The following is a 16,024-nucleotide window of genomic DNA, read 5'->3' as shown; positions in this document are numbered from 1 at the left end:
ACAAGTTCAAGGGAAGTAACCTGAGTGGACTTGCTAATACCAGAGCCCAAGACTGTATCTAGAAGTAATACATTTGGGTTTAAAGACTCTGGTTTGAGTAAGTAGTGTGGACTGTGTCCAGTGGCAGACATACTGCATCTACTTTAAGTAACAGGGACAGAAGTACACTCTGCCCTCCCCCCCTCTTCCCATAAAGGGGTCCCCTATTACTGCACCATACAGAACATCCTTTCTGAATTGCTAAGCAAATATATTGATTTTCAGAGAGTTAAAGTCTGTGGTCTTATTCAGTACATGTTGTAGTCCCATGCAGAAGAGCTTCTTGCAATTCTTCCTACAAAAGATTCCCACTGATGTTAAATAAAAATCAGAAACACTGATCAGGTTCTACTACAAAACTCTCTCAGAAATAACCTTCTTCCTGCAACAATTTTCTTCATCACTAAATCAAAGAGCAATTGAAAAGGTCCAGGTAACAGCTGCAATCAAAATACAGCACCATCACCTACATATTTAAACTCTCTGGATTTTATTCTGCAACTACCCAAATAAGTTGCTACAGACATGTAAAATATAGAAACCCTACTGTTGCTCAAGTATGTACTCTTCAGATAAGTAAACAGTTAACTTATATCTATCGTTGATTACAGACAGGCATACGAAACAACTTATGATGGAAGTGACAGGACAGGAGATGACTATCAGAACATGGAAGAGTTCATGTAGAATAGGCAGTTAACTCACAGTTTAGATGAGTGGTGGATGTAGTAGAACATACAAAACAAAACACCATATTACACTAATTACTACAACCCTTCTGCTCTGTTAGACATCTGAGCCTGCTTATATGGAAGACAGGATGAAATTTTTTACTACAAATTCCTCTGTTCTCCACCTCTTCCAGTGCCACACTCCAAGAAACAGTGTGAATTCAGGCACGGTATGAGCAACAAGCAGTTGCAGATCTGTGCCATCCTGCTAGACCTACAACACAATGAGAGGGGGCTTAATTCACTCCCACCACAACAGCATGAAGTTGACACATCTTTACAAAACGAGAGCAGTTAAAATGCAGCAACAGAGCCGTGCACCTGGACCCATGTGTCAGGACAAATTCAAGTAAACCAGATCCTTATAGAAGTCTAAAATCGTTTTCCCTGTTGCAGAAAGCCACCTCCATAGATTACCACTGAAATTAGAACCACTCTGGCTGTGGCTAATGCTAGTTTTGCAGCCTTTGTACTTTGGTAAGTTATTGCTCTCATCATCGAAGACTGAAACACAACATGGTGCAAGTTGTGATGACAAATAAGAACAGGTGCAGAGATGCAACTGAGCCAGATCAAGAGCCAGCCACTTGAGAACACATTTTAGTGTTACAGATTCAAACAACAGCATTTAGTCTAGCTCCTGAACTGCTGCTGCACAGCGGGGTGAAATCCTGTCTTTGCTTAAGTAAAAGGTACTGCTCCCACTGGTTTCAGGATTTCAACTGGGTAGTAGAAAGCCTAGCAACGTTCCTGCCTGCAAAAGGAGTCAGAGGAGGAATGACAGATCTCTTAAATCATTTGGCCCTAAACAGAAAGCCAATAGGTATTATATAAGAGACATGAAATGCCATCATCAGCCACAGCTGTTGAAACAATAACTGGTGGTGTTAGTTCTCCATTAGATAGCATAATTACTTACAGCCCCTTTGCAGTAGAGACGTAGCTGTCCTGCTGGAGTTCGAACAATCACTGACATTCTCTTTCTGTTGCTATTGAACGAAAAATATTTGCTTTCATTAGTCATAGTAATGAAGAGCAGGTCCTGTTGTAGCCTTGAATTTTCTCAGATGTGTTCAGTCCATCTGAGATCAGGTGAAACATAACAGTAGTAACTTAAGACCCCACAATCCTTGACAGCAAGAAGAAATACTAAATTTCCCATTTCCAGCTTCAGCCCTATGGCTCCCATTGGCAAGCACTCAACCGGAACAAACTTGCACTCAAACATGATCAAGAATTTGGAAAAGAGCAAGATGGCACAAAAACCCTCTTGAAGAAGGGGAGTCACAATTCTCAGCTTTTCCTTATTCCTCAAGGAAAATTGTTTAGGGGACTCAGACTAGAAGTAGTATCATTAAGGCTAAACACACATTTATTACAGGCATAACAGACACTGAAATAGCCATCCACTGACAATGACAGTTATTTAACCTCATAGCTCAAAATAACACAGAAATGTCATAGAAAGGAATCACGGTATAGCTAGTTGTTGGTCTCCCTATAAGTTCTTCATACTGGTCTAATCAGACCTACATAGTTGGGATTATGTAGAACAAAGTCAGACCCTCTAAGCAGAGCTGCATATCAAGACAGTCAAGTTTGGGATGTATTTTTAAAATAAAGGTCAACAGTAGCATACTGTACACACATGTTTAACAAAGGAAGGTATGCAAGGATTTTTTTTTTTTTTTTTTAAAGATCATGTTTGGCATTTCACTTATCAATCTCACCTTTAAAACAGCCCCTGGAAAAAAACTGCATCTTGTAAGAGACAGAGGCAAGCAAATCCAGTCTTATCAAGAGAACCCTAAGAACATGTGGTCTCATATAATTCTCTTCCTTAGCAAAAGGAGAACTTGAAAGCATCCTTCCTCATTCCCTTCTTGCCAATATATACAAACAGATCAAAGTGTAGAGCACTCTTCTTCCTCCTACCGAAGTTGCTCAGGGAGATCTAGCCCTTTTTCAAGGCCCAAGAGCCATGTGTAAGAAAGCTCTTGGCCTGTATGATCAGACAGAACAATCCTTTCTGAGACTTTCTAAAGAAAGTCTGGAAGGACAGCAATCAGCTGTGCCCAGAATTTCTGCAGCAAGCTAATGACACTGAAACTTCCATGTGCTTTCTGAAATCTAATTATAGGAACTCCCTCACAGGTCAAGTGGAAAGATGCTACACACAGGGAAGAGCTAAAACAGCTTTTTTTCTGCTGCATGCAGGCTATAGTTACTCCTGTCTATAGACAATAGGGTGTTACTGTAACAGTAAGATGAAGAAGAAAAAACAACTGTTAGCAAGACATTTTGGTTTACAAGGTACTGGTTAACTTGTCAGAACCCCTAACAGACTCTTCCAGTACCTTTTTAGATATTCCCACAAGTAGCTTAGGTAGCTACATTATGAATGAAAACAGCAAGTAGTTAAGAGTAATCTTCAGAGCAAGCCAAAACACAAGAAAAAGCTGCCTACCCAAATCTTCCCTGACTTGCATTTTACATACTCATTTAGAGCTGAACCAGCAAACTCAAAGATGGCAGACAAGATGACTTCATGGATTTAAGCCACAATAAAAGTAGAAAAACCAACAGAAAAGCCTACTGACTAGTACCAAACTGACAAAAGTTATCAACTGACAAAGAGAAAGCCCCCTTCATCATCTCCAGTGATTCAGGGGCCCAATTCATCACACAAAGCTTCTTGCTACCCAAGCAGTGCCAATCCTAACTAGCCTGACAAGTTTGGAGTGCCTGCAAGGTTTAGTTTTTCATAGCTGGAGAGGCTGTTAGAAAGGGGCACCGAAACACCCTCCTGTCATAGATTCCATCTATTCAAAACCAAGTAACTTACAGAAGCACTATAAAAGTGCAGTCTCTATCTCAAAGCATGTTCCTGAAGTACACAAGTGACACATCATCAGGAAACCAATGAGGCACAGAATGACACTTCCAGGGCAGCAACTTTTAAATAATCCAGAGCTGGAGTGGCTTATTTGAAGTGGAGTTTCATGCTCACATGCCAACAGCCACCAGTTTGTAAGAAGATCTGTATTAGCCCTATATTGGAAATGAGGAGATGGAGGGGCAGGACAAAGTTAATGAACTTCAGCTTTTCTACTGCATCAATTGAATCTTCTTATTCTCAACAATGTATTTAAAAAAATGGTTTTCTTGTTACTCTGCATTTAGTATATTAGAGAAAAAAACTTACCTGGAAAACTCCAGCACATTAAGAATTTCAAAGGTTTTTTCTTTTCCCAGCTACAAAAGAAAGCATGTACTATTATAATTTGCAGTACATTCTTACACGTGTAAACATGCAAATTGGTTAAACACCTTTCTTTACACATCTTGGTGTAAATAAATTGTGGCAATAGCTCCCTCTCCTGGTAAAAGTGATGTAGAGCCCTATTTAGTGAAGGCATTCTAATCCTACTTGAACATCTAATATTGTGGCATACTCCATCTACTATTCTTACACCTTTTCAAGGAACTAATAACTTGCTCCAGAAGGATAAGCATGGTCTGAAAGTTAAACTGCATATTTACTTCTTAACAGCTACCAATTAATTGATATATTACAGACCATGAGCATTATTCCAAATGAAAATAAACATGCCATCCAGATTTGGTATTACAATAACCTTTGTCTGAACTGCTCTAATACTTCTTGAGTTTACAAGGATATTACATTAACCATTTTCTGCCACAGAAAAAATATAACTGATGAATAATTCCTGTTACCACCAAGAACTGTTTGCAGGGGTTGAGCATAAGCAACCTGAGGAAGGAAAAGGTTTTAGAAACACCTTGTCTTTATCATTCCTGCTGTCTAACAGATGGAAGGAGCAGTGGGATTTACTGGAGTCTCAGAACTCCAATGGTATTTGTAGCATGAGGTTAAAGAAATGGCTGTAGCAAAACCTAATTGCAGTACAGAATTACGTCCTATAAGGCACATATCAATTCAGCAATATACCCAAGACCAAAAGCCATCTCCAATCCCATGTTACATGTACTGCCACTGATGTAGGCAGTGAGGACAGACAGGAACCTCTGGGAGTGACAGCTTTTATTGCTGGCTATAGACTGACCACACTCCCATTCTGGTATGTACAAGGAGTATAAGACTAGGTTCAGGTGGGCCTGGGTCTTCCCTGCACAGGAGAAAAAGAGTCTAGATAGCTCTAGATAGTACTGCTCACTCTAAGTTCTTCCCCTTAAACTAAGCAGCAATTTTCTGAGAAGTTGTAAAAAGTCCTGGAAAGTCCTGGACAGATATGTTTTACATGCTTAGCCTGGCAGTGTACCAAGAAATTTGAAAGTGAATGCACCTGAGAGGAAGGAGAAGAACAGATTCAATATTCTTAATAAGCACCCTACTAGTTACACCTGTGTAAAACTGAAGCCACTTTAGCTTAGACTGCAACTTAAGTAGGAATGACTGCCTGTGTCAACTCTAATCCATTAACTAGAGTTAATGGATTAATCCATTAACTACACAGCTTGTTAAGCAGATGCATCTTCTACAAAAGATCTTGCTCAGAAAAAAAACTGCATTTTACAAGAAATCAAACCTTTAGAAGTAACAGTTAAACATATTAATCAGAAAATCTCCTAGACACATGAATTTTGATCTAGTATGAGTTCTCATCTGTGCTTCCCAGACAAGGGAAATACTCTTCAGACACAACTGCTATCAGTTCCCATATAAGCTTGCAAGTTCCTACTGCCCTTGCCATAGAGAAGGGCAAAGGACTTCACATCTAAAAATAGAATAAGACAACTTCTCCTAGTCTGCAAAAGGCTTTTGCACATAGCCCCCTAAAGGCCCTGTGAAGGGGAACTCACAAGAACCACACAGGAGACATTTATGCTCTGCACGGCCTTTGCAGCCTGCGCCATGGACATCCACTACTTACCGCATCAATGATAACTGAATGAGGAGTCCGTCCTGTGAAGACATAACCAAGTTTCTTTGCTCCTTTCACTAATGCCCCTTCATCTGCCAACACAAGAAAAGCTTATGTTTAATCTGATACGTAGAAGAGGCCTGAAAAGCCCATACTAAAATATGCCATACTGCCAAAACACAGAATCCCCCTTTCCCATGTACTCCCTTATCTGTGGGGCTACTAGAATAGCTCTGCATACAATTCCACAACACTACTAACATTTTAGTCCTACAAAGGCCAGCCAACTACACAGACTTCATACTACATATAAAACATCCCATAATTACTGAAGCATTAAACTATTGTTGTGGAGGAGCCATACTTTTCTACATGAAAAAGGGGAAATACCTGTTCTGAAAGCAAGATCAAAGCTGTGTTTCTCTCAATTCCTACAACATGCATTTAATTCATTTCCTGCTCTAAAGGCACTAAGTTCAGGTGCTATAGAAATACAGCATTGTCTTCTGGACACTGAATGGGACAGTGTCATTAAGAGCTCAAATAACTGAGCTTAAACCAGAGCCAACACCTCTACCTCTAGTAGGTAGGTACACAGCCACATTAAGGAGCAAGTGGCATTAAGCACAACCATCATATAGGTGGATTTAGTGCCCAACTCAAGTAACCCTAATGTCTCTACAGCTCCCTTAAGTCTCCTCACAGTTGATCAACACTGAAACAAGAGCTGCCTTACACAGGCTCTTCACCCTACTCTTCAGGCACTCTGTTAAGACATAAATAAAAAACTACGCTGCTTCATCACTACAACAATTCTAGAAACAACCTCAGTAACACAGATATGTGATGGGGAGCGGGGCCCTGTTGTTCTGCATTTTGCCCTGCCTACCTCCTTCAACCTGAAAGAAGGACAAAATGGGTGAAGAGCAGGCCCAAATATGGCCAAGACTCTGCTCTTGGTTGTACTGTGTCATGTATCAGCACCTTGTATCTGCATAGAGCAAGACAGGAAGCTATTATATCAAGAAAAACAGTTTGCACTCATGCCAAACAGAGCAAGTAACTGTTCATGCAGAAACAAATCAGTACTTTCATAGATCAGCTCTACACACTGGAAGTTTCACTTTTTCTTTTCACCCCTGCAGAAAGGCCAAAATAAGAGGTCTCATGAGAACAGAAGGGATCATAAGCCCAGCCTAGGTCTACAGAAACATCATGGACTTTGCAGTTTTGTAGGAGGCATTCAAAAGCAGTGTGCACCTATGACAGAAAATGCCAGGTCTACTGCTAGCATCACAGGGGTCATCTTGCTTCCAAAATTGACGACCTTCACAGAAATTTTGGGAACTTCCTTCCATCTATTCCCTCCCTCCTTCCCTCCCAAAAAAGACAGCAACAACTAACCTGGAGAGGAGGCTTGGTAGATTATTTTATTTCCTTGTCTCTCAGGAACAACAGTATGACAGACAGCCAGTAGAGTGAGAAACTCCTGTATGTGCACAGCTGTGGGCTAGACAGGACATTAGGAGAGTCAGGCTTAGTATTACACACAGACTGAGAGGCAGCTGTTCACTAACCTGGTAAGACCTGTTAAGTACCACGGGCAAAAAAAAATATTCTCTTCTCTAACTATAGTAGTTGTCTTGGTCCCCAAACATCAATACAGTAGAATTAAGGGCCAACATTAATGAACTGGAGTGCAAATGATAAAGACTTCACTTAAATTGCAAAAGCCAGAATGTTCCCCCACCCCCGATAAAGCATTAGTTTTGTAGCACCACAAGCTTCATACAGGCAAAGATATCTGCCACAAGATGCTGATGATAATCAAGCAACAGGAAATACTACTTTGGTAGCTTCCACACAGCTTTCAATAGATGGACAGTAACTACACCAGAATTAAACTCATTGCAACTGCACCCTTCACGATGAACACCCAGAGCTGACAGCAGCTGATTAGCCAGTAGAAGGCAATATCAAGTGCTCTTCCACAGGAATACATCATCCAGCCAAGCAGAAATTTGGTCAATGCTCCCTACACATTCAGCATCATAAGAAAGCACAGTAAAAAACACTGTTCACAGATTGCATAGTCACCAGCCATCATAAAGTACTCAGCTGCCCACTTCACAACCTGCCATACTAACTTCATCCACAGTTCACACAGATCTTTAAGACACTGGGGTGAAACAGCTGAAGTGAACACACGTCCCCCTTCAACTCTGCTATACCCATAACATCCACAGTTGGTAGCATCAGTATTGTATATCACAGTAGCCGGTTGCTCAGTGACCAAGTCAGACATGAACTTAGCAGTTCTACCTTTGCAGAATGCCTTAGCTAAGTTCAGAAACTAGATGATATTTTCATATACAAAAATTCTGTAAGTTCACTAAGTTTTCACTAGCATACCATATTTTATACATACTGACTTAACAGAGCCACTAAAAATTCAAGAGCATTACAAGAGCTGTTAGCACAAGGTTGAGCCAAAAACCTGTTGGCATACTAAAACCAAGATCAGATGGAAGAGATCCCTACGAGATTCTAGTAAATCAGAAACCAAGTTTTTTTAAACAGTTAATTAAAAGATGCTTCTACACAATTTATTCTGCCAGTGTAGACCAGAATGTTTCACAACAGAAAAAAGGCTACAATGTTCAAATGAAACTTTCAAGTCAAAATTACGTGCCACCAAAAATGCTCTGATGAGAGACTTGTATTAGAAGTATTTTTCTAAGACTATATGAAGCACTACTATCTGAAATGCAGCACACAGTTATTTTATAAAATATTTTAATCACATAGAACTATTGAGACATTAAAGACCCCTCCATTCCCCACTTACAGGAACACTTAAAATGCAGCTTCTCACAATCAGGCCAGCAGCATTCACAACTGGCTTTCAGACATCCTAATGCTTCCCTCTCTCCAGGAAAGTTATGTGACAAAAATAAAAGTAAAGTTTTTTTCCTCTCAGATGTCACTTCAGGGACAAGACCAAGAACAGGGAAAAAATGTGGAGATTTTGCTTGTTTTCTCAATATGGTACACATAGCCTACATACTTGTACAACAAAGATATACTGGCAATAGCAATATTTTGCTAGTAGGAAGTAAATTACTATAAAAACCACAAAATGTCAGCTGACAAATGTTGTGTTAACATGTAAACAAGGAGTAAGCATATCAGAAAAAAGCGTAATAGAAAGAGTAAAGATTCAATACTTATATTCTTGTTTTGCTTCATGTACTTTGTCATGAATATTTGCAAAACAATTGTTTCACACAGGACCTTTATCTTTGCACACTGAAACATCTGAATTGTATGGTCACATGCCACTAAAACAACAACGGTTGTAGCTTTTGACATGCTGGAGCGCAGAGGCTGTATTCAAGAAAATGAACACATGGAATATAGTCAGGGAGTTAGTGTGTGAAATGTTAGCTCCACAGCAAATTGCTGGTCAGAAGGTTGCTGCTCCTCCATTATTTCCAGTGAAAGCAATGAAGATTTTATCTCCATCTCAAAATGCACAGACTACCAGATTCTCATTTCAGCATCCACTGCTGCAGACCTTTGATGTCCTTCTTACACTTGTATCGCCTAGCCCCTTACACACCTTCAAATTATGTGTTCTATCAGCTGGAAACAACCTGTCTCTGGTCATGTCATAGATTTTATTCCTTCTTATGTATATATTTCTGCTTTCAACAAATTACACTGCTTGGTATTTTCACAGCTCCATGTATTACATGGCAACCTTCCAGTTCCATGGCAAGAGATCACCAAGGGCCCATCTTATCACATCAGCTCCTCCACACAGCTGTCATTTGTTTCCTTTCTATTGTTTCAGCACTGACACAGTGTTTGTTGCACTGTCATGAATCAGCGTAGAGCATTCAATTTCCTACTTCAGAGCTGTGAACAGAAAACTCATTAATAGCTTCTGTGGTGATACATCCCTTGCAACATGCCAAGTGAACCCCAGCATAAGGCAGAAGTCCCACAGGTTAACTGATTCTGCTTTATGACTTATTTTTCTCTATTAAAGGAAATGTCTGCCATTTTAGGACTGCAATTCTTACTAATGGTCTCCAAGACATTCCTTGCATGCTCATTTGTTAAGTTCATCTCTTTCTTCCCACCCCATATTTTCCTTCTCTATTTATCTGTAGCAGGAACAAAGTTTGCATATTTCAGTCTCCCGTTCATCTGTCCACAGGTAGCTCTCATTCTAAGTGCCTTCTCCCCCCATTTTTTCTCCCTGTGTGCCAACAGCTCTGGGCTAAACCTATTGCTTCTCTTTCCCTATATCTTTTCTGAACATCCATGAAACACCTGGTGTACAGCCACCTACACCAACCAAACTTACTTAGCACACTGCCCCTACAAGCTGAGATCTACAGACACATTGAGACAGTCTCACTTCCAGAGCAGTGTCTAGATTACCTATGAAGCATTATCTACACTGAAAGCAAAGTTGCCCTATCTAGAAGGCACAGCATCATCCATTGTCAAGCAGGGCATAGACGACTGGTCAGGAAGCTCTATCACAAGTTTTCATCCCTTATTCAGAGGGAACAAAACACTGAGTCAAAACTCTGGTTTCTGGGGATCAAGCTGCACTCTGCAGAGCTAACGTGTCCACACATCTGTCATGCGTGTCCTTATTTGGGCCTCCTCACTCTGAAGACACAAACTGCATTATTCTAGTCAACTGTTCACAGCCTGATAAAATTACAAGGAAGTTGCATTTCTCCTTTTACTTGTGGCAGCATCAGATCAGTGCCTTGATTCACAATATTTCCAGATAAGCAGGACTTGACAGGTTTTTGAGCAAATGGCCAATGGGATATTATGTCACAACCTAACAACTTGAGCTTACTACTTTGCATAAAATGTGGCACCTTCTGCCAAGGACAGCTAGTAAAACACTTATCTACCTCATAACCAGGGAGAATGACGACTCACCATCTCAAGATGTGAACTTCCTACTGGTTTGTTCATTAAAACACCTGGAGAACAGTGTGAGGATCCAGCCATGTTGGGCATATCTAGAACAGTGAAGCTGGTAAGGCTGAAGGGGATCAGGATGTTTCAGGCACAGACTCAAAGAAAACATGAACCAGCACTTGAATATCAAGAGTTAACAAGTTTATCTTGTCCAAAGCGACCGAAATATGACATATAATTAAAGATACTGCCTTGTACTTGAGCAAAAGAAAAGTACCAAAGTCCCATGCACAATAAGGGCAAAACCAGAAGAATGAAAGGTATTTCTCAGCAAGCTGTAACAATTTGTCAGTTGTTAAATGGTATGCTTTGACAGTTTTCAGGCAACAGTTACTGTCTGAACTAAAACCTCCCAGAGGTTCTTCAACACCTGTATGTATTTTCCCTTACTGTATTTTAAATTCCAGTTTTTCTTCCCAGTAGCAACATTCTTTTTTTGTTCTGCTTTTCAAAGGAATTAAGAATCAGCTGATGATAGTGGTCATTTGAACAAAGCCTGATGGGATAAAAGCCTCAGTTTCTACACACTTTATGAAAATAAGCAGACATGCTGAGATCTAAAGGAACATTTTTACTGAGGTAAAGGCTCAACATGAGCACAATAGTTACCTTTTCTGTCTGGCCAGCTGCTTAACTGCTCACCACACATACTCCCTGAATCTATTCATGCATCTGCAGCCATATCTGCAGTAATTTGTGTGCCAGAGGAGAGTTTATATGTGGATTGGAATGAGTAGAGGAAGTTTGGAGAGAATCCAATGAGGTAATAGAGAAGTCTAGGATGACATGCAAGTTTATTACTTCTTTCACTTTTGACCTCCTTCTCTGCACTTGTATCATCAGGACAAACAGGCTTGCATCTCCATGATGAGTTTATTCACAGCACATGCGCAACTTGCAAGCACCAAAACAAAGACCATCTAGTATATTCAAACTTTCTTTTAATTTTTTGGAAATAACTTATCTTTTCCTATTAAAATAAGAATTTACACGGTCCTCCCTATAGCAACAAGCCAGCATCATACTCTCGGTGCTGCTGCAAAGTTCATCCAACAGAAGCTGTTAAAGAAAAAGCACAGGCAGACAAATCTAGGAACTTTCTTCCACATTAAAATCAGAGAAGCCAAGAGAAATCTCCACATGTTTTCTAGACAAGTTAATTTTTCTTGGAACACTTCCTGTGGGACAATAATTCTTTTACTGTTATTCAAGAGCGGACTTGGCCATCAGTCAGTCCATACACACCAGTGGCCCAGAAGTGCTATGAAATTTAGAGGCGATGCAGGATGCTAAAAATCTTCCTAGCAGATGGAAGGCAGTCTCATGAGGACAAGTACATTATTTTTTATTTTCAACCTGGAAAGAAAATTACTTGGCACTGTAACAGCTCTAAACTAACAGTTGTGTCTGGATTGAAAAGTGAAATCTTCAAGACCAGAGCAATAACCACTTATTGTGTGTTTGTGAGAAATAGCACATTGACAACTGCAGCTGCAAAAGGGCAAATGTTTGAAGTGAATTCATTGCCCAGCTGAGTACAACACCATCTGACCCCACAAAGCAGCTTGTGATAGATCACTTCAGTTTTGTCACCTCAGTTCATTAAATGACTAGAGATTACCACACATCTGTAAAGGGCATTTGCAGCTATCTACTAGCTATGAAAACAAAGACATTGAGGAGTTTTAGGTAGAAGAAGTTTATGCACCTTAACAGCTGACCTAACACAAAAAGCTAATGGGCTAGAAACATGTAGTAGTTCTTTCTCCCACTATCCTGGAATCCAGCCTTCATCTCACTGATACAGTTAGACAAGTGGATCTGAACTTCCTAAGCAAACTGTCACATAAAGTCCTTGCATTCCTGTGCCTTGTGCTAAATCACCACTTGTCAGTGGGTGGCATCCATCCCTTCAACACAGTCAGGCTCCAAAAGATATATCTTTGGCCTACACAAAGTACGCCTTAAGTGTTATCACCCAGAAGTTTCCCCACTGATTGTCTGAAGGCTGAATTCACACAGCATGCTTAGCCCAACAGTCAGCTGGGCAGTGACAACAGTATTTATCTGTGCAAGCTGGCAGCCAAAAGGAAGCTTGATACATAAGGATTCAGACACGTAAAGAACAAAGACTTCTGAGCTGTCTAGACTAAGTGACACCTAAGGAAGCTACCAAAATCCTTTATTTGACTGCTACAACAGCAAATGTTCCTTCTATCTCCCAAAGTAGAAGCTCTACCCAGTGAGAATCTAAGAATTAGAGATATCCCAAAGTTAAGCAGCCAACTCAGGGGTAGATGAGAAACTCCACTGCACAGACCATTTGATACATATCCCTTCTGCTAAGTCTATTAAAATGTACCAAAGCACTTTCCTGTATAGGTGCCTACAGCAACAGCCAGTGAGGAAGAGCTCAAATACACTTCATCTGTAGCCTGCACCTAAACCAGTAGCCTTCCATTCAGAATGAGTACATGGAGTCAGGAGCTGCCATAAACCATAATTGTAGCCATATATAAACAAACACAACAGAACAGGAGGCAACTCAAGTCTTGGCTGCAAGTGATGAGCAGTGGGAAGTCCTTCCAAAACAGATAACAACAAAAGCCACATGGTAAATTGGTACATTGTCCTGGCAGAGCCACCACCCTGAAGATAAGAGCACAGGAACCATCTTCAGGTTCTATCACCCTGAGGAATATGTAGTGACATACAAAGTAATTAAATATTCTGTCAGGCATTTACACCATGCTACATTTGAACTTCAAGTACTGTAAAGAAAAGCATAAAGCAAAGCTCTGCTGCAAACAGTATATGCTAACTATATTTTAGATGCTCACACTAAACCAGCCCAGTTACAGACGTTATACTGCCAAAGGAGAGCAATTACCTAATTGAGTTTGTCATTTGAGTTTGCACTTGCCAATGCTCAGATCCTCTACTGCAAAACAGCTTCTGCAGAATAGAATGGTCATGTTTTTCCCAAGTGACTTGAATTGTCTGATGTTCAGTTGGACACTTCATTGCTACATGGTTTCTAAATAAGCAATGAACTGACACTAAGGATTAGGTCCCTTTAGAACACAATCAGTTAGGCTAAGATTACTAATCACTAACCCTCAGGCAATTAAACTTGCCACTAAGTCCCATTTCTTCCTTTTTTTTTTTTTTGTGCAATTGGAATTCCCAATATCTGCAGTGTTTAAAACAGGTCTCACACCAGAACCACCTTGCAATGCTCTAAATTATTGTTGGAAATGGTATTTTAACAGTATGGATGTCTGAACACTCTTAAGTAGTTTTTCTTTTAAAGAATTACAATGTCTACCATCATTTACTACAAAACACTATGTTCCATACACACCAGCATATACGAAGCTGTTTTATAGCTAGCTGGTACCCATACAATGTCATTGTTTTTTTAATTCAGTAGTAAGACAAGTGGACAGAAAGGGGTTGGGAGACCTATTTTGTTTCTTTTTTCCTCTGTTCTGTGCTTGCATGACACACCCATAGAACAGACTTGATCACACAAGTGAATTTGGTTAGTGTTCAGTTCCAGAGAGACCTAGAATAGGGTGTTCAAGAGACATAATAGTCGAAGAGCAGACTTACATGGTCATTTTCTATGTTTTGCAGCAGTCTTGGGTCATCAAATTCACATGATTCACTGGTGGAAGGAGGTAGCTGGCTGCAGAGCAAGACAAACACATGGAAATGTAGCAGTGGCAACACTTCCAGTCTTACTACTTCATCTATTTTTTTTTGGAAAGCAAAGAAAAAACAAAGTAGGATTCCACTGTCCTTAAAAATATTGTGAACAGATCATACAAGTAATGCACAAAGTGCTGAAAATGAGCAATAACCTCTTCAGAACACCAGCAAGAAACCAAAAATGGTTACGCTTGACAGTGTATTTGAGAAGATTCAATTGTCACCACACTTCCTGGGACAGATGTAGTAGAACTAGCTTTTAACTGTACTTCAAATACCTTGATTTCAAGGTGACTTGCTCCTAAGATAGGTCAAAACTCAACAGTCCTAAGCTCCCTCTCTAGTCAGAGTTCTGTGTCAAGTTGATCTCTAGAGAATTTTATAGTTTGAGTAATCCAAACTAGTACCTGGAAGAAACTCTTCCACAGAACTGACTAGAAAAGAAGCCTACAAGGACATAAAAGATAGCAACAAAGGAAAGAGCAACATGCTGGAAGAAAGTGGCATCCACAGATATCACATCTCAGCTTAAGTAGCAACACACCATCATATCATACCACCTTCCTAAAAGGTGATCATAAAAATGAGATGGACCAGCAGAGAAGCCCAGCTTGGTTCAACACAACATCGGTAACAGAATTCAATGTCTACCTGTTTCCTGGGGGGGGAGGGGGGGAAATGCACTTCTTACCTATATTTGCTAAAGTCACACCAGCCCTCTCTGGCTCTTCCCCGCTTCCTGTTAATCTGAACATGCTACAGTGACACATGCATAACACTTCTAGGTTTTCACTCCTTTCTATAGAAAGGGACAAACCCATCACCTCTATTCATTAAATCTCTGCATAAAGAGGAGTGGTTCTCTTGACATGAGACGCTTCCATACCAAGCTCTCTCCAGGTTTAATTGTTAAAACATAGCATTTGAGTAAAGTAGTTTCTTCTCCTTTCTCAGGTTTGAACTTAGTGACTGCAAAGAGTGACATTCAGTCTCTAGAGGTAAGGTTACTGTAAAGAATGTTACTCAGTTTGTTATTTGGTTGTCTGCAATTATAAATAAACACCGCATTAGTGTGCATCCAAGCCACCCCAGCCACTGCCTATCCCTCACCCTCCTTCACCCACCATCTCTCTGTGCATAAGAGAAGATCCATCACCACCCACCAGCTCTGCATTAGGCTTCTCCTGGAAGAGCATTTTACTCAAATACATTACTCCCTTGGGCCTCTTCCAGTCCCAAATTGGAAAGCAGCCTTTACATAAGTTGTCCCCACCCTATTATACAGAACACAAACATCTTTGAATATGTTTACCTGAAGTCCTCTGATGAACGTTCTCTTTCCAGCTCGGGAAAGTGACTGATGGGTAGAAAAAGGAAAAAAGAGAACATTTATTCTACTTTGCAAACCAAACAAGTAGAAGGCGAAGATCCATGAGTCATCACACATACAAATATATGCTGGAAACATGGGTTCAGCTGTTCATACGTTTGAACCAAGTTTTCTGCCTTTGGAGGTATCTAATCTAGCTATTATGAAATTCAAAGGTTAACTTGCACAAAGATCTTAAGACTACCCATTTAAAACTAAGCTAAGACAAATATTTAGTATTCGAGCCT

General features: G+C 40.2%; 1 protein-coding gene across 3 annotated transcripts in view; it reads right to left on the bottom strand.

Annotated features, from left to right (window-relative positions):
- The window catches only part of ATP8A2 (ATPase phospholipid transporting 8A2), a 353,217-nt gene that overhangs the window by 256,244 nt on the left and 80,949 nt on the right, over positions 1–16,024 (bottom strand). For all 3 annotated transcript variants that reach the window (XR_012622101.1, XM_074815984.1, XM_074815985.1), the window contains 6 exons: positions 15,720–15,764; positions 14,309–14,384; positions 7,082–7,187; positions 5,687–5,769; positions 3,976–4,025; positions 1,690–1,759 (listed from right to left, as the gene is read on the bottom strand). Coding sequence is in view for 2 of the 3 variants with exons in the window: in XM_074815984.1 (XP_074672085.1) it covers positions 1,690–1,759; positions 3,976–4,025; positions 5,687–5,769; positions 7,082–7,187; positions 14,309–14,384; positions 15,720–15,764 (430 nt within the window). In the remaining variant the exon portion in view is untranslated. The remainder of the gene's footprint in view (positions 1–1,689; positions 1,760–3,975; positions 4,026–5,686; positions 5,770–7,081; positions 7,188–14,308; positions 14,385–15,719; positions 15,765–16,024) is intronic.

Source organism: Strix aluco, chromosome 2 (genome assembly GCF_031877795.1).
Source record: "Strix aluco isolate bStrAlu1 chromosome 2, bStrAlu1.hap1, whole genome shotgun sequence".
Classification (NCBI taxonomy): domain Eukaryota; kingdom Metazoa; phylum Chordata; class Aves; order Strigiformes; family Strigidae; genus Strix; species Strix aluco.
Note: the sequence above shows the minus strand (reverse complement) of the source record. Positions and strands in the feature narration are given on the sequence as shown.